The 24,801-nt window shown below is 37.3% G+C and overlaps 1 protein-coding gene across 1 annotated transcript in view; it reads right to left on the bottom strand.

Annotated features, from left to right (window-relative positions):
• The window catches only part of PTPN13 (protein tyrosine phosphatase non-receptor type 13), a 188,933-nt gene that overhangs the window by 69,246 nt on the left and 94,886 nt on the right, over positions 1-24,801 (bottom strand). Inside the window, exons 8-15 of the mRNA XM_058667102.1 lie at positions 18,395-18,490; positions 17,709-17,802; positions 8,111-8,333; positions 5,572-5,646; positions 5,276-5,450; positions 2,945-3,098; positions 1,560-1,698; positions 411-563 (exon numbers count right to left, since the gene is read on the bottom strand). Of these exons, the coding sequence (XP_058523085.1) occupies positions 411-563; positions 1,560-1,698; positions 2,945-3,098; positions 5,276-5,450; positions 5,572-5,646; positions 8,111-8,333; positions 17,709-17,802; positions 18,395-18,490 (1,109 nt within the window). The remainder of the gene's footprint in view (positions 1-410; positions 564-1,559; positions 1,699-2,944; positions 3,099-5,275; positions 5,451-5,571; positions 5,647-8,110; positions 8,334-17,708; positions 17,803-18,394; positions 18,491-24,801) is intronic.

The raw sequence follows: 24,801 nt of genomic DNA, 5'->3' as shown, positions 1-24,801 counted from the left end.
GTAGTTGCCAGGAGCTAGTGGTTGGAGAGAGGATTGAGAGGAAAGTGACACAAGGGAACATTTTTGTTTTAGTTGGTACTGGTTTATTCCCTAAATGCCTGCAACAGTGGGTAGCTGGGTCCAGCCAAAGCCAGGAGCCAAGAACACCATCTGAGTACCCCTTGTGGGTTGTAGGGACCCAAGTACTTGAGTCACTGCCCAGGGTGTACATCAGTGGAAAGTTGGAATGAGGAACCAGAGGCAAGACTCAAACTCAGGCACTATGGGATAGGAATTGGAATCTCTAGTGGAGATACACAGCTTGGCACATGTATGTCCCAATGGTATCAGAACCACTGTGCCAAACACCCAATCCTCCCAACACTGCTTATTTAAAAAATATATAATCATTTATAATTTTGGATGCTTACCTTCAAAAACTCTAATTCTGTCTCCTTCTCAGATGCTCCCCCATATGTATGATGCAGTTTCGGCAACTCTTCTTTAACATAGGACAAATCAAGTTTCTCCATTACTCTGGCAGGCAAATAATGTTCCAGTCTAAAATAAGATGCTCCATGAACCTAGACAGGAGAAGGTTTTGGTTAGAATTCCTTTTGTCCTTTATTGGAGTGACCTTTCTCCAATTTCAAAGGTCTTGCCTTGGCCAACAGAGGAAATACTTATATTTCAACTTCCCTTTCTGAAGAATGAGTTTAAAAAGAAATGTTTCAGTTTATCTCTTTCATGAGTTAGGATAACCCATCTGATTGGCAAGGTAGAGCAGAGTGACATTCAAGAGTCTCAATTCACTATAGTTCAGGATCGGCCTGAAGGATGGTGCTGCAGTGCTACAGTCTCTTGCATCCTCCAGGGCTGTCTGTGTTTAGGATTATGATAAAGCGAATTCTGCAGGCGGTGAACTCTGCTGGGTTCTAAGCCCATCACTGGGTGGATCTGTGCAGAAGGAAGAAGATATCTCTAATCCATATTTGCCTAATAGCCTCATGTCTAGTCTCTGCTAGTTAGAACTTGGGAGAAGAAAAGGTAAGTTTTGTTTCTTTGAAAACAGAGCAGCGAGGGTAGGAGGGTGGCGAGGCACAACTACAGAGCAATATCTTCTGTCAGCTGGTTCACTCCTTAAGGGCTCACAACAGCTGGTACTGGGACAGGGTGACACCAGGAGCCTGAAACTCTATCCAGATCTCCCGTGTGGGTGGTAGGAACCCAGGTATTTGAGACTTTATGTGCTGCCTCCCAGGCAGTATTAATATGAAGTTGGATGGGAAGTGCAGGCAGCACTCAAACTCAGGCACTCCAATGTGGGACCTGGGTGTCGCAAGCGGCTGTTTGACTACTTGACAATACCAGTTCCAAATAGATTTCAAAGGAAAAAAAGCCACACCACACGATTTTATAAACCCAATGTATATGAGGAGTTTGGTCATTTTGAAGCACAACATCAGTCTCAAAATCCTTCAGTTCTAAACGTCACATACCTTAAATAAGCTTATACCTTAATTATACCAAGTAAAAGATCATCAATATAAAAGTGGTTCTGGAGAAAAAAGAAATCCTACCTCTGGTTGATAATCTCCGTACTCAGCCTGGAGGGCCAGGGATGCCAACAACAGGGAAGTCTCATCATCACAGTGCACCCTCTCCTCTAAAATATCTTTTCTCAGCTGAAGGTAATACTGATGACATGTCAGAGTATGTCTGAAAAAAAATATATAAACATGCACAGAAACATCTAGGCTTCTGATTTGAATTTTGGGGTGATTTTTATTATTGACATATGAATATAGTTTCCAAGATGGGTTATCATTAAGCTCAAGATTTATTTTATTTATTTCAGAGGCAGAGTAACACAGAGAGAGGTAGTGAGACAGAGGAAGAGAGCTTCCACTCATTGATCTACTTCCCAAATGGCTGCAGTGGTGGGGGCTGGGCTTGGCCAATGACAAGAACCAGGAACTCCATTCATGCCAGGGAGGGTCAGGATGAAGGCTGGAGCCAGAAACTCTACTTGGTCTCCCATGTGGGTGACAAGGGTCCAACTGCTTGGACCATCTGCTGCTTTGTCAGAGACATTAGCAGGGAGCTACAGCAGATCTGGGACTCAAACTAGTGTTCCCTTATGGGGTGTTGGCATTGTAGGCAGAAGCTTAACTTACTGTGCCACATCTAAGGTTCCTTATTGGTTTAGGGTACAAAAGCGCAACATCCTAACTTGAAGGAAATACAGTGATCCCCTTTTATTTGCAGGCAGCATGCTGCAAGAACCTCACTGGATCTTTGAAAGCAAGGATGGTAACAAACCCTGTATGTACTATGTTTTTTCCTATACATATATAACTTCAATAGATTACATTATAAATTAGGCACAACAAGAGACTAACAACAATTACTTACTGTGGATATTAAGAATTTTAACATATGCTTTTGCTTTCCCCTTAAAGTCAAGAACTTTCACTTTTTTATTTATAGGAAAACATTTTACACTCTCTCTTTGGCATATCCAAATTGCCAGCATCACTACTCTTGCGCCTTGGGGGCCACAGTTAAGTAAATAGGGGTTACTGGAACACAGACATCATGACATGATAGTACAGTTGAACTGCCAACTTGGAGAGTTACTGTGTGACTGATGGATGGTGGCAAATACATCAGAAATGTGCTGGACGAAAGGATAATTTGTATCCAGGACAGGACAAAGCAGGATGGCACAAGATTTGTTTGCAAATCAAAATAGCGTGTATTTTAAAACTGTTTATTTCTGAAATCTTTTACTCAATATTTCCAGATTGTGACAGAATGTGGCTCATGGAGAAGAGGGAACTGATGTGTTTATTTTATAATAAAGCCATTGTTGTTGATCAGAATCAAGCAATTCAATATTAGTAAACTAGTGAGAAGGGTGGGAAGACCAAAAAGAATAAAGGAGAAATTCTTGTGTACTCACTGTATTAGACTAATATCATCCATGAAAAATTTAATGCGGAAAAATAAAGTGAAATTAATAGCAGCCTTGCTCTTTTTCTTAGGTTCTTCTTTCCATCCATCTGGGGCCACTTTGGTTAATTTTAACTCAGGATCAACAAAAAAATACTCATTATCTAAAACAAAATGAGAAAAACATCACACAAAACACTTCGAATGTTCCTTTCTGGTTTCTTCTTTTGTTTTTTGGTCAGACAACATAAAACAGTATTATATGAAGGTAAAACCAGACTGCGAGGGAAGGATGGCAGGAAGCATGAAGGCCTTGAACAAAGCCAGGAAGCAATGCTGTTCATGCTTTCCAGAGTAGGGCACTGAGGACAGACCTGATTTAATTCCTGGCCATCTCACGCATCATCTATACAACATTGAAAACCATCTTTTCTGTCTAGATATCAACTTTTTTTGTGTGTGCCTAATTGACATATTGTTAATTCCTGTTTTATGAAACTGTTGTAACACTTAAATGATATAATGGGTATAAAACACTTGATGAAACACATAATAATTATATGCACTAAAACAATTAGCTGTTACTACTATTGAATTGTGTGGCAAGATATGATAAGTATGAAAATCATTCATATATTTTTATTTAATAATGCAATCATTGAACTATTATCGACTCTCTCCAAATTACATGATCACTTAATGGAATATTGTCTCTAGAATATTTAGGAAACCAGATGCAATTTAAATAGAAATTATGATTGGTTGAATATCTTGTAGATAGTATTAACTGATAAGTCTAAAAATAGAAATAGTGAAATAATAGAACATTGGTAGGTACTAATTGAGTATTTATTAGACTATTGTACAAAATGAGTTATTTGCTTTTAAGGTATAAGACTTTAATGAAATGGGGCTGGCACTGTGGCTCAACAAGCCAGTCTTCCACCTGTCAAAGCCAACAATCCTTGCGGGCGCTGGTTTATGTCCTGGCCACTCCACTTTCCCTTCAACTCCCTGCTTATGGCCTGGGAAAGCAGTAGAGGATGGCCCAAGTTTTTGGGCCTCGGTACCCATATGGGAGACCTGGAAGAAGCACTTGGCTCCTGGCTTGGAGCAATTCAGCTCTAGCCGTTGTGGCCATTTGGGGAGTGAGCTAGTAGATGAAAGATCTTTCTCTGTCTCCCCTTTGTAAATCAGCCTTTCACATAAAAATAAATAAATCTTTAAAAAATAATTTAAAGAGTTATATTGAAGAAAACATTTATTTTGAAATAACAAAGATATGGTCATAATTTTGTAGACTTTCAAGACTCATTTTATCTTTCAATTATCAGTTATGGTGTTTTGTTGTCTAAAACTTAAAAATTAAATTTCGAGCTAAGTAGGAATCTGACATGTTGAAGTATATTGAATATTTAAAGAGATAAAGTCACCTTTCAAGAGCCTCTGAAAGCTATCACAACTCCAATAGAGAGGCTTCCACTGGGGTTGCTCTGAGGTGGGTATAGTTGTAAACATCATGGAGCTCAGAGAACAGAATGTATTAAATATGGGAAATGACTCTATTTCAATCATCAACCAGTAACTTTTAAAAGTGATATTTCATGCCTTTAGAATTATAGGCAAAAGAAACTGGCATTGAAATTCAGATACAAGTCCGGTTACATATTTAGAATCATACTCAAATACTAATTTCTACAGTGAATGCATATATATGTAGTTAACATGTAAATAGTCCCTAAAATAGAATAATTGAAGGTTACTTTGATATAATCATACCCAAAGATAAACCTTTACTGTCAGATATAGAAAATGTCTAATAAACATAGCTATAAAAACAGTGTACATGGTAGGGAGAAGGAAGAGCATTCCTAACTCACTTTGACTCCTCAGTACTTATTTGTTCAATTTTCCCAAATGAGGTCAGACATGAAAACAGGTACAGAGGGGCTGGCTTTATAGCACAACATGTTAAGCTGTTGCTGTGGCAATGGATGCTATTGTGTCACACTGGTTCTGATTCAAGCCCCAGCTGCTCCACTTCTGATCCATTTTCTTCTTAATGTGCTTTTAAAGGCAGCAGAAAATGGCCCAACTCCTTGTACCTCTGCCATTCATGTGGGAGACCTGGATGGAATTCCAGGATCCTGGCTTTGGCTTGCTCCAGCCCTGGCTTTTGTGGCCATTTGGAGAATGAAACAGGTGATGGAAGATCTCTGTCTCTATCTGTAACTCTGTTTTACAAATAAGCAAAATAAATCTTTAAAAAGAAGATGATGATGATGACAGGCACAGAAGTAAAATTTCCATAGCCTACTCTGAATTTAAAATGTTTTGGTACCTTTAAGGGTAGCTAAAGCGAACAAATGGTGCTCCACTAAGCCGATATGAGCCACAACCATATCAAACACATCTTTACATATAGTTTTCGTATCACAGGTTAGTTCCAGTCTCTGCCCACTCAAAAGCATTATGTTTACTTTTCTTCTGTTGTCCTCATTCTTCCCTTTCTTGGTCTACAAAGGAGAAAAAAAGGCCTTTATTAAAGTAAGCATTGTAAGAGTTTTTACTGGTTTTTAAAAATAACATTCCTGAACTATTTCCCAAGAGTGACACAAATTGGTTTTTATTACTTACAAGGATAGAACGTGGCAAATCCAAACATACATATGGTTCAATTGTCATTTTCACAAATTCGGGGCCAAAGAAATTCTGAAAGATCACATAAGTAGAAACAGAATAATTTTATTCTAGATGTGCCATGAGAGGAAAATAATATAATTGTAATGAATTACATATGAAGTTACAGTTAATAGCCAGGTCACCTAAAACAAATGCAGAAACCTTCAATAAAGAAAACATGGGGATTTTTTGAAAACGGGAATGAAACAGATCTTGAACTAAGTTTTAAAAGAAACTTCCTTTCATCTTTGCTTTCTACCAGTAATACCAAGCATATGTCTTATCTGATATTGTCTTTCAGGGTTTTCATTGTTTTGTCTCCAGATAGGCTCATGCCCTCACAAAAATGAAGAAGCTTAAATTATTTAAGCAATACATGAGGTTCCCAGCTCATTAAAAAGTAGGCTTAACACTACTGTGTGGAATGACTGAAGAGATTATCATGGTTTCAGAGGATGATCATCAATTTAAAATGAGTTATAGTTAAAAGGCATCTTCTTATTGCCTAAAAAAATCTACAGACACATAAGGAATCATGTTTTTGAAATGATGAGACCCTGTGCCTTTTTCGTTTTGTTGAGTGACAGCAGACATAATATAGATTTCATGTAGTTTATGATAGAATAAGTCATAAGTATCTCAGGAAACTGTGGGGCGAAGGACTCCAGAGATAGGCAAAGAAGTCTGTAGTCTGTATTTACTGCTTCTCAAATGATTTTTCTCCCTCCCTGATTTCCTCTCGTATATTCAGGACTGAGAGCCAAGTAAGGAAAACTGGTTTAGGAGATAACTGAAAACAAGTTGGACTCTGAGTTGGAGTAGGATTGACCACAGACTGAAAGATCATGGGTAAAACATTAAATGAACACAAGGGTGATCTTGACACCAGAGACAGGCGTGTGTGTGTGTCTATTTGGATTACTAGGTTACGGAGGTTTTGTTTTTGTTGGCACCTGCATTTGCTTGTGCAGCTTGTCTAGCTGTCTGTAGTGGGAATTCTATCCAACTAACCAAGTATAGAACACGTGATAGGTATCATTTAACTAAAAGTTTAACATTAAGGGTTTGTTGGTAGTCAGTGAACCGATACAACAGATTTTAAATGAGAATGAAAATAAAGTAGGGAAAAAAGCTTATCACAAGACACACAGAATCTAACAAAAATCAACCAGCGTATGAACAAGCTAAAATGTGTCTGGACCAAAAGGAAAAGAGTGGAAAAACTTAAAAAATGTAACCTTTGGGAGAGAAAATGAATTCAATTTTGAGGTTATTTTTCCGAATACTAGCATCCCTTTTCAGGAATACAATTCATGTCTTCCAGCTGGGAGTGTAATGCAATTTTCACCATACAATATTACCTTCCTTCTCCTTAGAACAGTAACAAGAAGTTTGAATCCTATCAACCTCAGAGCACAAAAAAAGTGTTAATATAATTTAAAGCAATACACTCAGTCTAAAACCAAAATAGAGCAATATACTTCCAAAGTACGGTACCAAAAAGAAAAAAATGAAATTCATTCTTGGTTATAACAAGTTTACTATTATCTACTGGATTTTGAACAACCATTTTAAGGTAACATTACAAGTATGTGAGCATAGAAACAGGTGATAATTTTCAGAATAGGTAAAAGTATGGTGATACAACCATGAGCAGCAGAAACATACTAAGTTTTTGAATGTTAGTAGGCTTTTTTTTTTTAAAGGAAATATGTGTCCAATGTCTTAAAAGCTCTGTGACATTGACTTGGTCATTCTGTTGGAGGAAGTTACCTGCAAATGGCTTTCGGATGCTCATCAAACCACTGTTTTCAGCAACAACAGCAAGATCAACAATGAGGAACATGCTAAATACTAATTATAAACTGATTAAAAAACTTAGAGTACATAGAAGAGTCATCTAATGGAGTACTTTGTAATCGTTACAATAATACAGGAGTTGTAAAATATTCAAGGTATTTTACAAGAGGCAACTACATTCATTTTGAACTTACATTAGTAAAAATATATTCAAGGTTATATGTTGAAGGCAAAATACAGCCCAACTAGTAGAATATCCCTGTAATACTATTCCCTGCAAGTTACAAGACACAGATTAATGTCTTCCTGTCTTTGGATATTGTAATGTGACAACTTTTTGTGATGTCTGGTGTGAATGTAGGCATTTTTCAACTATAAAAGCAAGTTTTTGCCAAAATTCTGAAAATGGCAGACCAGAAAGGTGGAATGAATTTGATAACATTCTTGAGCTACTGAACAAACCTTGAACTTTCCATTTCAAATCTCAATTTATGGGATAATACATTACTTAATATTAAAAAAAACTTCAGAGAATGGAGACAGCTAAGTATTTTTAAAATATTAATCAACAAGGTATCCAATCCTACTGTAAACTAACATGGAATTTGTAACTTTAGCACATGTAAGGCATTTTTTTATTCAACAGCTCCCAGTGAGAGCAATTATAGATGTCATAACCTGAAAATCAAATTACCCTCAGTTTTCTTTGGGTCATGGCTGTTTCTAAGGCAATCTCTCTTAATGGATCTCTGGTGATGTCAAGCATGGAAGCTTTGATTGTGTCTCCTGGGTACAGGCTCAACCGAGACTGTCTGAGGGCCATTCTGGCTTGAAGTTGCATCATTTCTTCTTCTTGCCGTTTTAGCATGATGTCTTGATTAACTAAGTTGCCTTCAAGGGGTGTTTCGTATTGTCTGCTACATAGAAAAAGGGAGAAAAGTAAGGTTTGGAAAGAAAACAATTGTTTTAAGGCTAGAGAAACTTCCACGTTAAAATCAAGGTTCAAGATTTTAAAGTTTTTTTTTCATTTGAGAATAATTTTTTGTATTAGATGGTGTGGCATAAAATATGTAGTACATTATGTATTTGGTTATAATATATAAGATATATAATATACACATGTTTTGATTGTGATTTTTGTCCCTGATTCCTAACAGAGTTCTTAAAATTTTTGTTTCTTGAAATGTAACAGGCAATAACATAATCTTTTGTTCTAATATTTTGCTTTTGACCCAGGTTCCTGGCACAGAGCTTCTAAACTTCTTGTGCCTTGGTGGGCGGAAAGAGCCTCAAACGAGGAAACACCTGATGGTACTCTCAATGGTTTCAGGCAGAGGTTGGTCTCCAGAAAGACCAAACTGTGTTAAGCAACCTAGAGCTTTTGGGCCTTCTCCTCTGCATTCTTGAGGAGAAGGAGAAAGGCTGGATATTAGATTGATAACTGGTTATATCTTTGGGATAAAATTTCCATAACATCCCTGAAGTCGTTCTAGCAACTTATCAAACCCCAGAAGGTCAAAGGAACCATCTTATTTGTAGCTGGTTGATCAGAACAGTACGGGAGAGCTGGGCCCCTCAAGTGACATCTAAAGTGGGGGTGATGTTGTGGGACTGACTGTTGAAACTGTGGGATTGAGGACTATTTAGGTATTTAGTGTCAGAGATGAATTAAATTGCAGGGCACCAAGCCAGGGCTAAAAACATCACATATTTGTTGTCAGCAATATTCTTTGGTTAAAAGCCAGAGAACCTAGCTGCATTTCTGAAGTATTGCTCTACTACTGTCCTATTTTTAACAGTTAAATTTTACCCTCTTTCTTTTTTTCTGAACACTAAAGCATCTCTGGAGACTGCTTTGTCTGATTTACATACAGGCTGTTTTATTCTCACAGGCCTTGCATGTTGGTCCTTGGGAGGAGGATGAATTTTTTAAAGGTATATTTTATTTTATTTGGAAAGTCAGATATACAGAGAGGAGGAGAGACAGAGAGGAAGATCTTCTATCCAATGATTTACTTCCCAAGCGACTGCAATGGCCAGAGCTGAGCCAATCTGAAGCCAGGAACCCAGAGCCTCTTCCGGGTCTCCCACGCAGGCACAGGGTTCCCAAGGCTTTGGCCAGTCCTCCACTGCTTTCTCAGGCCACAAGCAAGGAGCTGGGTGGGAAGCGGGGTTGCCAGGATTAGAACCGGAGCCCATATGGGATCTCGGTGTGTGCAAGGCAAGGAATTTAGCTGCAAGGCTACTGTGTTGGGTCCAGAGGATGAGATTTCTCTGAAAATTTCTTTTAAACTTTTAGATCACTGTGAACACTTTCTTAGTAATGCCCAGATTCCCTCAAGCTCATTCCACGAAAGCATAACATCAATTGATTTACTTTACCTTATATACATTTATTGTCCAATTAGCCACTTCCACCCCCTTACTAAGTAAACATTCAAGTGTCAGATTCAGTCTTTTTCTCTACTACCACTCCTGTCACCATCCATGGTGGTGATGTATGGACTGAGGAGTCTCCTGACACTCTGGCCTCTTCGCCACCTCAACCCACAACCTATTCCCAAGGTTTCACTGGTTTTAAACCATAATCAAGTTACCTCCCAAATTTTCTAGTTGTTTCCTTCCCTACTCTCTGTAATTTCTGAAATTCTTTAACTTCAATTCCTCTAAAACCTTTATTCAGATATTTCATTGATTCTTTTGGGAATTTTAATTCACTGACCAGACCACTTTCTGGCTATTTTTGTTGGCCTTACACTGCTTTGACTCTACAGATATCATTAAAATGATTCCTTTGCATGCAACCTCAACTCTCAAGAAACTGCAGAGCCTTATTAACTGATGGTAAAGGGACCTCATCATTGTCCAACAACTCCTTTTCCTAGAGAATTGTTTTACATTACATCCTTCTGTAAAGTTTCGTTACTCTCCTTATTTTGTGTCAACAGAACTTTTTCTTTTCTCTTGGTGAAATAAAAATCAATCAGGAAAAAACTTGCCCATCCTTTTACCGCCAAACTTGCTAAACATATATGCAGATGGTCTATTTCCTCTTCTGTCACAAAGGGTGAATCTCCCATATTCTATAGAAGCAAAACCCCACACTGAGAGTGAAATTCTCCCTTTCTCCCCACGCAAACACTTGACTCCTACAGTTATGAATACTCACGTGTATTTTTATTAGTATTCAAACATGTTCTACTTAGAAATAGAATTTTAAAAAGTCTTCTTTGGGTTTCACTTTGAACTTGATTCCATTTTTGGCTGTCCTCTAGAGTGAATCTCTTCAAATCTGTCATTTAAACTTTATTTTTATCTTTCATTCTTTGGGACTCAGACAAGTTGAATTTTAGTTCCCATGATGCCAACAAGAACTAACTTCTATGTTATCAAAGCCAAGGATAATCATTCATTTTCTTTTTGATGACCTCTAAGTATCACGCGACATGGCTCAATCCTACTTTTCCTTTTTAAATGTATGTATTATCATTATCATTTTATTTTAAAGAGATAGAGGGAGGGACAGAGAAATAGAATGTTGTGTTACTGACTGACTCTCCAGATACTCAAAACAGCTGTGGCTGAGGCAGTTCAAAGTCAGGAGCCTAGAACCCAATCCAGGTCTCCCATGTGGGTGGCAGGGAGCCAAAAACTTAAGCCATCATCATCTGGCTCCCTGGGTGAACATTATTTGGAAGCTGGAACTGGAAGCATAGCTGAGTCTTGATTCTAATCCTACTGTCAAGGATGCTGACATTTCAACTTGTGTTTTCACTGCTGCACCAAATTTCCAACCTTTAATCCTTCCCTTCCTGAAATATTGGACTCCTGGGACACCATCCAAACTTTACTTATTTATTTCTTTATTTTTGTAATCTTTCTTTTACACATTTATTTATTTATTTTGGAAAGTCAGATATACAGAGAGGAGGAGAGCCAGAGAGGAGGATCTTCCGTCCGATGATTCACTCCCCAAGTGACCTCAGCTGCCAGTGCTGTGCCAATCCGAAGCTAAGTGCCTGGAAACTCTTCCGGGTCTCCCATGTGGGTGCAGGGTCCCAAGGTTTTGGGCCATCCTTTACCACTTTCCCAGGCCACAAGCAGGGAGTTGGATGGGAAGTGGAGCTGCCGGGATTAGAACCGGTGCCCATATGGGATTCCCAGGGCGTTCAAGGCGAGGACTTTAGCCACTAGGCCACGCCACCGGGCCCCCCTTAAATGTAATCTTATACCCCACTCTTCCTTACCTGAGGATGAGATGAGGCCATGCATGCTGACTACAGTGGCTGGCATAGGGGGGCTACTAAGTAAATGGGAGCCTTTGTCATCTCATCTTTTGAGAATCAGGAGTGTGTTTTGCTGTGCACGGAGCCCTGAACATATCTGCTGTTATCTAGGAAGACTCAGGCACTGAAGTCCTACCTTAGCCCTAGTCAGTGGGAATCGTGTTCTTACCCAGAAGATGAGGCACCTATCCTCATTGTGGAGTGGCTGCCGGGACTTTCCTTCTGCTCTTTCTTGCTTGACCAGACAAAATAGTAATACTTCTTTATTACTATTGCTTTTAATAAATATTTGACAATTGTGATCAATATCTTTGAACATCTTCATATTTGACTAATCTGTACAAATTTACCCACTCTTTCCAAGGTAGAGGTTGGAAGACCTGTTTTGTCAGCTTTTGTTCATCTGTATATTTATTTGAAAGGTAGAATGATAGAGAGCAAGAGGAACAGACCTTACATCTGCTGGCTTACTCCCCAAATGGCCGCAACAGCCAGGGCTGGCCAGACTGCAACCAGGAACTTCTTCTGGGTCTCTTACACTAATGGCAGGGTCCAGGTATGAGGGTCACCTTCCACTGCCATTGCAAGTGTGTCAGGAGGGAGGCAGGACATCTGAGGCAGAATAGTGGGACTCAAAGTGGCACTCTGAAATGGGATTCCAGTGCTGCAAGGAGTGTCTTAACCTGCTGCATTACATTACCGACAGCTGCCCAATCATACTCTACTTATTTCATTCTACTTCAATAACTCTTCTATTTAAGTCCTTTTCTTGGACAGTCCTTCATTTCTAAAACTTTTTTTGAGAGAGATTTATTTATTTGAGAGGCAGAGTTAGAGAGTTAGAGAGAGAGAGAGAGAGAGAGAGAAAAGAAATAGAGAATCTTCCATTAGCTGGTTAAGTCCCCAAAAGGCTGCAACAGCCAAGGTTGAGTTTGTCAGAAGAATCCAGGAGCTAGAAGTTTTTTCTGGATCTCCCACATGGGTGCAGGGGTCTACTTGGGCCATCTTCCACTGCTTTCCCAGGTGCAGTGGCAAGGAGCTGGAAGAAGAGCTATATCCAGGACTCAAGCTCGTGCCCAGACGAGATGGCAGTGCAGCAGGCAGTGGCCTCCCCTGCTGCACTACAGTGGCACCTCCATTTCTGATCTTTCATGTCAGACTACAACAGTGCTCAGACATCCAATTTTTCTGATCTCCATTTATACTTCATATTTAATGATTGCATCTACTCACATTGTTCTAATTACCTGGCATGTTCTTATCGTATGTTCTTTCTGATACAAGGCAACCTTCATGCAAAATACAAGATCAGTAGCCCTTTCAATACTGTTTAAGCTACATCTCAGGGGGTCTGATATTATTGTTTTTCTTTTCATTCATTCAGAAAAAGTTTTTGTTTTTCTTATTAATTTCATCACTGACTCCTAGGTCATACAAGAGCAACGTTTGCTTCAGGAAGGTCTTTGATTTTCATTTCTTCAGTGACACATTGGTATTCAGTAGCATGTTATTTAACTTCATGCTGTAAATTTTCTATTTTTCTCTCTGTTGTTGATTTTGTTTTGTGGCTTTTCATTTAAGGGTATGTATAGTAATTGGGTAGTACAGACTATCACATACAGATGTGAAGATACAATGCAGTGCGCATCTCTACTTCCAAGTCAAAGATGGATTCCTAATGTAATTGTTGAATGCATCTTGACAATAGAATTCTGGACTCTCTGAGACTGTCCATGCCTACAATGTCAGGATACACTTAAATAAGAGAATGATGAACTTATGACTGATTGTAAGGACTATACTATTGCAATGACATGGGAGAAATCCTGGGGCCTATGGAACTATATCATGGAATAACAAAATAAATAAATTAAAAAATTAGTTTGAAATATATTTTGCAACTCCAATTTCTACCATGAATTTTATTTCTATTCACTGGCCTAGGTGATTATTCTATTTCAGTGTTAATATATATATTTAAAAAGATATTAAAAAAATCCATAAACTAGTCTAAATATGTCTTTGCCTAACATTTCTAAAACCAAAATCTTGATACTGTCCTTCCCAAGTCTAACCTTCTCTCAACCATTTGCCTTTTGCTTTGGTCACAATTGGAAGTCATGCTTGATTCCTCCTTTTTGTAAATCCACTACCAACTGAAGAAAAAATCCTAAAGGCACAACCTTAAAGACACCCATTCCTGACTTCGCGATCAGGTGCGTTCATGGTGGTATGGCCGCAGACAACAACTATTCCTGACTCTTCTATTGCAAGCAATCAAGTTTGTGCTATACTCATCTCAAATTGAATACTCTGTCTCCTAACTGGTCTTTTGCTTTTACAATCTGCACATCACAGAACAGACCAGAGTAATCCTATTACTATGTAAATTAGTTCATGGCTCTCTGTGCTTTCAATCATTCATTCAATGGCTTCCCATTACATTTAGACGAGATCGGGCGCGTTCAGGGTGGTATGGCCGTAGACTTCCCATTACATTTAGAATAACACCTATGGGGCTTGGCGGCGTGGCCTGGTGGCTGGGGTCCTCGCCTTGATCCCATATGGCTGCTGGTTCTGGTCCTGGCAGCTCCACTTCCTCTCTGTCTCTCCTCCTCTCAGTATAGCTGGCTTTGTAATGAAAGTAAAATAAAATCTTTATTAAAAAAAAAAAAAAAAAAAAAGAATAACACCTATGGTGCTCACCTTACCTTCTGACCTGATTTGAGTCCTGGTTACTTGGTTACCATCCATGATGGCCTTCACTCATTTGTAGTCACATTGTCTTGCTATCCATCTAACATGCAACACATGTTCCCTACTCACCTACTTGTTATTCTCTTTGTCTGGAACACTCTGCTGTTATCTGCACAGATCACTCATTTGTACTAGCTGTTCTAAGTCACCCCATAAGAAAGATTTTCCTATGATCCTACCATCTATGCAAACAGAATTTGAGTGACATATTGTTAACCAGCCAGCGCTGACTATCTGACATTCTCTCAAAGGATCTTTCCTTTCTTGTTTATAACTCTAACACCTAAAAATTTCTAGTACTTGGTAGGTAATCAGTTATTTGTTGAGTGAATGTTTGAATATAATTTTATGTTCACTCTCAATGGTCAAAGCACCAAGGATAATAATTTGAATCTATACATTTTAACTCAAACCTGGCACTTCTCTAAATATATCAACTTTCTTGCTCGAATTACACCACAGCTACCCATTGTAGCAAAGATGATTGACATTTTCTGTCTCCCATCTCAATGTCTGGTTGAAGTTGCTATAAGCATTAAAAGGGTTGAGAGACAGAAAACAAAAACAAACCAAAAATTCAGAAACTCTGTGTCATGGAGAAATGAATAAATGGTTGTTCAGAATCAGAAACAAAGATCACCCCAACAAGCAGATAGGGCCAGAAGCAGGAGGAATGTATTATGTAAAAACTACACTTCAAAACTGAACACATAAAAAGGCTTATATGTGCAGCTTTGAAGATCCTTTTTTGTCACTGAAAGACACTTTTGATAACTCAGAATTCCCCAATTACTCATGCTTCTTCATCTGAGTCATAATTTCCTGCTAATCTTCCCCTATGCTCCAGGATACACATCAATGACACTGTCTGGATCTGTCTTTCCACTTCATTATATCTAAAAGGAATGGCAATTTTTGTGCAGAAGCACACAGCACATACAAATAGAGCAGTATTTACAGTTCTGGGAAACATGTGACCTCAAGAGCCAGACACGGTCTCCTGCATGTGTACCAGCACATTAAGTTACTATCAGGGACCTCTGTCTACATTCAGAAAACTGGGCACTTGACTAAGGAGTTCAGATATTATTTAAGTTCATGTATATTTCTGTGGACAGAAAAAAATGAAAAGATGGGACTAGTTATAGAACAAGCATGTATTCCTAATGGTCTAGTTCATCTTGAAGTATTATTTTTTTTCTGGTATCTATGTCTAACTCAAAATGTGGGTTTTTTTCTCTACACTGAGAAACAAGATTAAATTCATCTTGGCATAATAGGGGAGGCCTCTGTCTGCAGCACCAGCAACTCATACGGACTGAGTGCTGGCTGCTCCCCCTCCCATCCAGCTCCCTGCTAATGTGTCTTAGAAAGCAGTACAGGATGGCCCATGAAGCCTCCTGTACCCATGCGAGAGACCCAGAGGAAACCTCCCAGCAGTGGACTGGCCCAGCTTTGGCCATTGTATCCATTTGGGGACTGAACTCCTCTATCCTTAACTCTGCCTTTCAAATAAAAGTAAACACGTGTTTTTAACAAACTGTCACTTTTGATATTCCTTATTAAGAAAATGGAAATACTTTACAAAATGATATAATTTTGTCTATATAAAAAGAAAAACAGATTGGCTATAAATCAGTTATGAACACATAATCCCAGTGGTTCTTCCAGTCATTATCTCTACTGAATTTCGCCAAGTTAAAAAGGACACAATTCACAGGTTTTCTCCTATTTAGGTAGGAAAGAGTGACTTTTTTTTTTTTTTTAAAGAAAAGCTTTCTTGATGAATAACTGACACTCATCAACCACTGGCATTTAAAGAATAACATTTTATAACAGGTATCACACATTGAACATGACTCTTACTAACACCGTAAGCCAGACAGTTCTGTAATACAGAGAAGAGTGATCCTAATCTCCTGTTTGTGCTCCATTACTGAATTCAGCAGAATTTAGTGTAATTCTGAATTGATTTCTTACTGCTCTTCTTCCCGCAGTGTGCTTGTTGTACTCAGGAAACTGTAGTCTCAGGCGCAGATTTACCTTTTTGTTGATTTTCAAATGATTCTCACACATCAGGTTACGTTTAAACTGAATAGTTGGATTTAAAAGCACTCATTGGGGGCCTGGCACTGTGGCCTAGTGGTTAAAGTCCTCGCCTTGAACGCGCCGGATCCCATATGGGAGCCGGTTCTAATCCCGGTGGCTCTGCTTCCCCTCCAGCTCCCTGCTTGTGGCCTGGGAAAGCAGTGGAGAACAGCCCAAAGCCTTGAGACCCTGCACCCGCGTGGGAGACCCAAAGAGGTTCAAGGCTCCTGGCTTCGTATTGGCTCAGCTCCAGTTGTTGCGGCCACTTGGGGAGTGAATCATCGGACGGAAGATCTTCCTCTCTGTCTCTCCTTCTCTCTGTATATCTGTCTTTCCGATAAAAATAAAATAAATCCTTAAAAAAAAGCACTCATTGGAAAAAATTTTTGAAGCAACCTCTGGCATTAATATAGATTACAAATTTTAAATACATGACTGGCATTCATGGCAGCTTTTGTTCCTGCAAGGGATTTGAATGCATGTAACAAGGACAGACATCAGTCTATTCGCTCCTGATTTGACATCTTTCAGTTTAAACACAGCGAATACTCAGCTATAATACATCATCCTAAGTATTGCACGAGAATAGAACTAACTCTTTGCAAGAAATTTTCTGAGTGTTTCAGTGTGAGAATGAACTCTAAACAGCCCAAATCAGACTTTACAAAAATACCAGATAACTTCTTTTAAGATGGGAAAGATACAATGAATAATTAACTTTCTGTATAATAAGTTATTTAGTAGTAGCCTAACTCTTTGGCAACCAATGAACAAATGCTTGCTGAGAACCTGCTGCCTAAGCCTGCTCCAGCCTGTAAAAGGAAAAACCTTTCTAACAGAAATCAAGTTTACTATCTTCTTATGCACTTTTGATGCTATGCCTTCACTTTCCTTTCATTGTACAGTCGTAGTGACAATTTAAAAGAATCAAACACAAAGTTGAAATAATCAATACTGGCTTTAAACGATTCCACTACCTTGTAATTCATATAATTGCATGAATTTTTGAGAAGAGAAAAGGAATTAAGGCAAAGGAAAAAAATAGAAATGGAAAAAATAAAAGATAACAAAAAAGCTCTGTTTGACTCTAGTGAAGGAAAAATAAATACAAATATCAGTTCCTGAAAATATCCTAAATTATTACTCTTTCATATAACATACCTTGGTCTCTGCAACTGGCATTGATTTGGGGTTTCATCCACCCCTGGGAGACCACTGCCAGATTCAAATCTCTTTGCAACTTCACTTCTTCTCACTAATTGTGAATAAAAAAAGAATGATAGTACAGCTTATAAAAATATGACAGTAATCTTACTTAAACTCAAGTATTTAGCAGACATTTGTGAAATCATATCCACATAACCAAATTCATGACATAGGTTTTTTAAATTCTTTTAAGTGAGTCATATATTTTTAAGGCATTGTCATTTGATTAGATTGCTATTAAGCTCCCATAACACTATCAAATGCATAAGAAGAGCCTTTTACAGTTTAAACATTTTATGTAGAATTACTCTCTTTGATAACTAAAGCAATCATGGCTGTCTAACAAAGTTGTGGCTTATTTTCGCCTGATAGGAAACCTGTATCTCCTACCAGAGTACCTGAGTGTGACACTTGGCTCCAGCTCCTGCCTCCTGCTTCCTGTTACTGCAGGAGGCAGTAGTGATGGCTCAAGGAACTGGTATTCTGACATTCATATGTGGGACTTGGGTTGAGTTCTTGACTCCTGGCTCTTCCCTGACCCAACCCCCAGTCTTTGTGGACATTCAGGGAGCGAACAGAGAGCTAGGAGCTTTGCTTCTCAAATAAATAAAAACATTGTGTTTGTCAGAGATGCTGCTCACCTTGTCTGAAGTCTGATTCAGAGGAAATAATAGATGGACTTTCACTGGAAGTACTAAATATATCATATTGAAAAGTTTTGTATCTTCGGACTGGTTCTGAAAGAATCAAAACACAAACATTTGAAAGCAAATTCGTTATTAATTCCACACAAATCAAATAAAAATCTAATCTTACACTGCTTTAAATTTATCATTGCCTGGGTTGTGTTCAAACACTGGCTTTAGTTCAGAGGCTAATTCATAGATATAATTGGAAAGATTGGATGGTAAGAGGTTGAGAAGATGAGGACATACTATCCCTTCAATAAATAAATATTGGATGGTAAGAGGTTGAGAAGATGAGGACATAATATCCCTTCAACATAAAAAGATAAATTTGATAGGGGCTGATATTGTGGAATATCGGCTAAAGTGCCAGCCTATGACACTGAGACCCTATTTGGGTGCTGGTTGGCATTGCAGCTGGTCCTTTGATGGCTTGGGAGAAGTATGAAAAGATGACCCAGATGTTTTTGGCGCTTGCCATTCATGTGAGAGACTCAGATAAACACGCTGGCTCCTCGCTTTCGCTGGTTCAGCATTTTTTATTGCGGCCATATGGGGAGTGAACTAGTAGATGGAAGAGCTCTTTCTCTTTGTGTCCTCTGACTTGCAAATAAATAAATAAATAAATAGTCTTTTTTATTGGAAAAAAAAAGAAACGTGAGGGTTTTAATAAGTCAATAAAGGGGAGCTATTAGGTAGCGTCTGTTTGGCACAGTGCAATATCTGTATATGATTTCATGCAGTGAATTTCACACAATGGAGAGGTTTGAAGTCGCAAATGCTAATAGGAAAAACTGATAAAAAATGTGCTAAATAAATCAGGAAATAAAAAAAGATTTTTTTCCTCTTGAGAGAACTACATGTTGGAACGAGGGAAAGAAAAGAAAAATACAGAAGAAATTCCAAGACACAGGTCAAAAACAACTTGATGATGGGAAGTAAATCATTTCCCAGGAGCCTGCTTGCATGAAGGCTTGAGAACAAAGAGGAAGCACTGCTGTGAAGACTATGACACAGGTCAGCAAGAACCACATCGAATCTTTCATACAGCCATAAACATTTTGGTTATGCCGGAATGTGAGAACTGCAGTGAAACTGATCAGAAGCGTCTTTCTTTTTGGAGGTACCAGAGAAGGTAGAGCATCGGAGATACCTAGAACTGAGACACGACATGTGATACTTGGTAGAAGACAAACCAAGGCATTTGATGGAATCTTTCTCAGCAGTCTGAGACCCTCACTACAGGGAACTCAGGTGTTCAATTAAAGAAAACTAAACTGGTGAAAGATTGAAGTCCAGGCTTGTGGACCCAGAGTGAAGACAGCTGGCTTGAAGAACTAAGAGCTCATGTCAGACAGAGCAGAGGAGTCAGGCAGAGACAAGGTTTTCAGTAAAAGGAGTAGGATGGATGACTGTGTATAGACTTGACGGAGAGGAAGCTACTATTCCCAGGATGATAACCTCCTGCAGAACTGAGCATAATATAGCAGAGGGGTACTTTGTCCAGTGTGGTGTATGCAAAACATGAAAGTCAGGTAATATTAGAATTAGTAAACAAAAAAGTTTCAGAATAAAAAAATCAAAGTATATCTCTCTACATATGTATTCTGCTACAATGGATTTTTAGGAACAATTATTTTTCAAAATCCTACACATTGTGATTTGAAAGGATTACAGAAGATTGAATATTAATTTTCTCTAATACCACTAAATATTTACTGAACCTAGTACATTATATACAAGTTAAACAGATAGAAACACTATTTTCAAGCAGCAGAAGAGTATTTTTGTCTTATTATTGCAGAACTCAGGCTAATATTTGAGTGACTTTTCTAAGGAAACTTGACCAAATTAGAAATCTAAATTACAACATATAGACCAGCAAGGTTAAGAAGACCCGAATTTAACAAGCCCCAAATGATTTCAATACCTTACAAAAAAAAACAAGAAGTCACAATAATTCTATTCAGAACACAGAGTTGAGAAACTCATCACCCTTTGTTATGCCTTGCAATAAAGAGCTTCACACTCTATATCAAAGTATAAATGAATTTAGTGTACTCAAAACCATTTCTGCAAAATGGCTGTAGATTGTAAACAAATTCTAATTTAATTTCCTTTTTTTGGCAGAGCTTTATAATTGCTTCATATTGTTTCACATGCTCATATTTCCTCTCCTTAACATTTCCCCCTCCGCATTCAGTTTACTCTGACATCAGCAGCAAATATTTTTCAATCTCTGGATTACTTTCTGTAAAAGAAATGCAATTTTGATGAACCCTTTTAAATCATCTTCCCTTATGCTCTACTCTTCTGTCAATATTGCTCTCAGTACCATACCTTATTTACTTTGCATTATTGTTTTGCAGTAATAAGGCATTTGAACTGCAGAAAAAAATGAACTGGATGACTAACAATGCATGACTATTACGGGTAAGAAGACATTTTTCTTCTCAGGCTGGGGTTGGTGTAGGGATATTTATGTGAAATAAAGAAGTAGGAATCATTTTCGATAAACTTGGCTGTATTCAAGAGCATATCTTTAAAATACTGTTAGCCATGCTCCTTTTGTGTAGAGATGTACAACCAGATTAAAATCCTCAGGCAATATTCACTATTTAATCATGCTTACAGAAAGGTATAATCAGAGTAAACTCCTCAGCCAAAATCTACTACTCAGCCAACCTTACAAGAAAAATTAGACCTTGAAAGCTTGGACTTCTGTTCCTGAATTAAATAAGTTTAACCTTTTCAAGAATTAGCATGCAATTACATGTCCTTTAGCAAGAACATCTTACGTTGGCAAATAAAAAAAGACACATTTTCCATGCTTATAGAATATTAAGGCAGGAGTATTGCTTGATTCTTTGAAATGACCTACATGTAGGTATACAGTAGGCACTAACCAGATAGATATGGTTTTCTTACTCTGTTCTGTTTCAAAAAGTAGAGGGACACCTAATTTTCAGTGGGATATCCTAACATCATTATCAATTTTCCTTTTTGAAGGGTTCCTTTACCACATATTTGAATGCATACTTTAGCATTTTAGGGTTGCTCCAGATCACAAAGAGTATGATACTGAGTAATTCTTTTTTCCATGTTTGCCTCCTTTTTTTTTCTATTTTATTTTTAATTTTATGGTACAATTACATAGGCTAACTGGGTAATTAAAAATAAAACCCTGTTTATTAGAAAAACTTCCAAAGAGACCAAGACAAAAAATACAACATATCTTCATGGACCCATTTCTCAGTACTAACAAATCCTGGGTAGTGCTGTTTTAGCTAGCAATTGTCAAACCACTTAAAAAAATTTTAAAAAGATGCTGATACAAATTTTTAAATAATAGTATTTTCTGAGTGCCAAAATTCTTGAATCATGTGCAACATAGCTATTAAGAATATCCAAATATATATTTCGTATGTTTCACATATGGTCATCTTCATTGCACTGCTTTAACGACATTAGCAAAACTTGAAGCACTCACCATTCTAAGTGCAGAAGTGGTATCTGCCTTTTAGGGAACTAAATTAGCTTCAGCATAGATTTGTTGGTTTTCAAATTTCTTTTTTCACATGTAAATATCTAAATGAAGACTTCAGTGTACAAACCAGCGGACTCTGGTTCATTGAGAGTCATAATTATTCCTTATTTCACCAAACAAATTCATTCTTTTAAAAGTCATATAAGTTTTTAGTTTTCAGATGCAGAAAATGAAGTTTTAGGAAAAAATTTACAGTGTCAGAGGTACTAATGTGTGTAAAAGATCAAACAGCAGAGCAAAATCAGCTGTCACCAAAGCATCACCAATGAGTGTGAATATATTTATTAAACACATAAAACATGTTAATATATTGTCTCAAAAATTCTGTAGAATAATTATGAGAATAAATAGTTGTAAGGGACTGAAAAAATGGCTTAAAGAATTAGGGTTTGGATAAATTTGAGTTATAGGGATTCTGTATCACATTTTAACAATTAAAAAAATCCTTTAATTTCTAATACTGTTACCATAATTAACAGTACATTATCTTATCAGAATAGAATTATAAAAATCTGAAAAACATTTTATTATCCCTTGACTGTAATCTTTAATTGTAATCTTAACTTCTGAACAAAATTCATACGACCTCTAACATCATATTCAAAACCCATTTACACAACAATAAAAAAGGCTTTTCAACAGGCCAGTATGTTTTTGAGCAGTCATAATGTCTGTCACCACTTAACACTCTTTGTACTTTGAACATATAAAACTGTGTAATACCACAAAAATTATTCTTTTAATATTTAAGAGAGAAGACTCCAACGATGAAGATTTTTATGAAACACTGACATTTTAAATTCTCATGTTAAAATGAATCTAAGCCAGCACACGCTGTAATCTCAAAACAGTTACAAGTGATACGCTCTCAAGTTCAGACAAGTCATATGCAAAAGGTGAGACTCAGTCAACTGCAACAATAGCGATTAAATAATGACTTTTAGCTAAGCACTTATTTACATGACTTTTAAAAAATGAATCAAGTTGCAGATACGAATTTCAAATATAATTGAACTAAAATGGGGTCTGATTTTGTAGCTCAGAACTACAAAATGTTAAAAAACATATATGTATATTTTCAATTTTCAAGGCAGGCAAACGTAAGTAATACAGTCATATTTTCATATATTGTGTTCATTCCACTTCCTTCAGCATACTAATGTCTGGAGAGTACATTCTTTATGCTTTTACTAGAGATTACTGTTTTCTATATCATACCATGTTATGATGCATAGATTATCTTCTGTAATCCTAAAGAGCTAGACCCAGTGAATAAAATGTTTAACCCAGAGAAACAAGTATGCAAATATTTATGGAAGGAAGGATCTATGCAAAGATGCTCTATGAATTATATACTACCATATAAATGTAACACTTATGGAGAGTAGGGATAACAAAAACACACTCCTCAGAAAGTGTCAAAACCAAACTGGGTCTACATGGCTAGAAAATTTAAATCAGGTCATATTTGGTAAAGTAGCACATTATTTTATGGACACTGAAGTCAGTATTATGCTGTCATAAATACAGACACCAGAAAGTTTATATTGGTTTCTCCTTTGATTTTCCTTCTTGAAAAAAAAATGTGATTTTCATTTCACTTAGGCTATGTAAAAGAGAAATAAATATCCATGCTTGGTGGCATTCTTATTTAAATTGAAGAATAATTCATTGCTCACCTCTTCGCAAATGCTTCCAAAACTAATGTTTCCTCAATTGAGTGTTGGTAAATACTAGGATAACTTTCTATTTGCTATAGTCCAAAGCTGCACTGTCCAATGCAATGGCTTTTTTTTTTTAAAGATTTATTATTATTGGAAAGCTGGATATACAGAGAGGAGGAGAGACTGAGAGGAAGATCTTCCATCCGATGTTTCACATGATGCAATGGCTTTTAAAGTTCCTTGTGCCTATGTGCGTTGAAATAAAATATTCCTTTCCTCAACTATACAAGCCACTTTGCCATACCTTAAGAATGGTAGCCCTGAGTTAGGATTTATAGAAATACAATATTTAATTCACTGAAGAAGTTGTACTGGACAATGATGGTGTAATTTCTTTACAATCTAGTCCTGCCTGGAAACAATAATATACACAAAAACATTGGCATCTTAGTACTATAATAATTGCATAATTAATACTTAAAGTTTGTGTGATATTTTATCTATATCATACAAAAATCCCTGCTTAGAGCCATTTGTTTCTGTGGAACTGATACAATGAAATAGAAACTAAACATTAGAATTATTTCTTAAGTTCACAGAATAACCTAAAAATAACTGAATCATACAATTTTTTTTGCTACTCAAAAGGAAATAAGGACAAAAGTAAAAATGAAAATAGTTAATCTTCACAAGTTTTAACGAAGAAAGATATGTTTGGAAATAAATGATCTCTTTCCATAATACGCGGGGGTCTTCATGATGAACTTACAGATTAATTTCCTTGCTTCTTTTTCAAATTAAAACTTCTCAAATAAAACATTAAGGTGGTTAAGAATGGGAATAAAACTACATCCATGAGTGTTTACACATTTCAATCATGTTCCACAGACTTTACGTTGTATTCACAGAGAAGTCAAAAGATACCAAATTAGGCTTGGATGAACAGTCATGGCTCTAACAAGACGCAAACAGTATTTAATTTTGATGTTAAGTCGACTGACTAGCAGTTCATTAAATAATATTTAACCATGTGCACATTTGTAGGAAACCACTGTGATCTGTTCTTCATACTAGCCTTACTACTACTATATAGTGCAGAATGCAGAGGAATTTTGATTGTTGGAAGCAAAATTCTAATCGGGGTCCCCAGT

This window comes from Ochotona princeps, chromosome 7 (assembly GCF_030435755.1).
Source record: "Ochotona princeps isolate mOchPri1 chromosome 7, mOchPri1.hap1, whole genome shotgun sequence".
Taxonomy (NCBI): domain Eukaryota; kingdom Metazoa; phylum Chordata; class Mammalia; order Lagomorpha; family Ochotonidae; genus Ochotona; species Ochotona princeps.
Note: the sequence above shows the minus strand (reverse complement) of the source record. Positions and strands in the feature narration are given on the sequence as shown.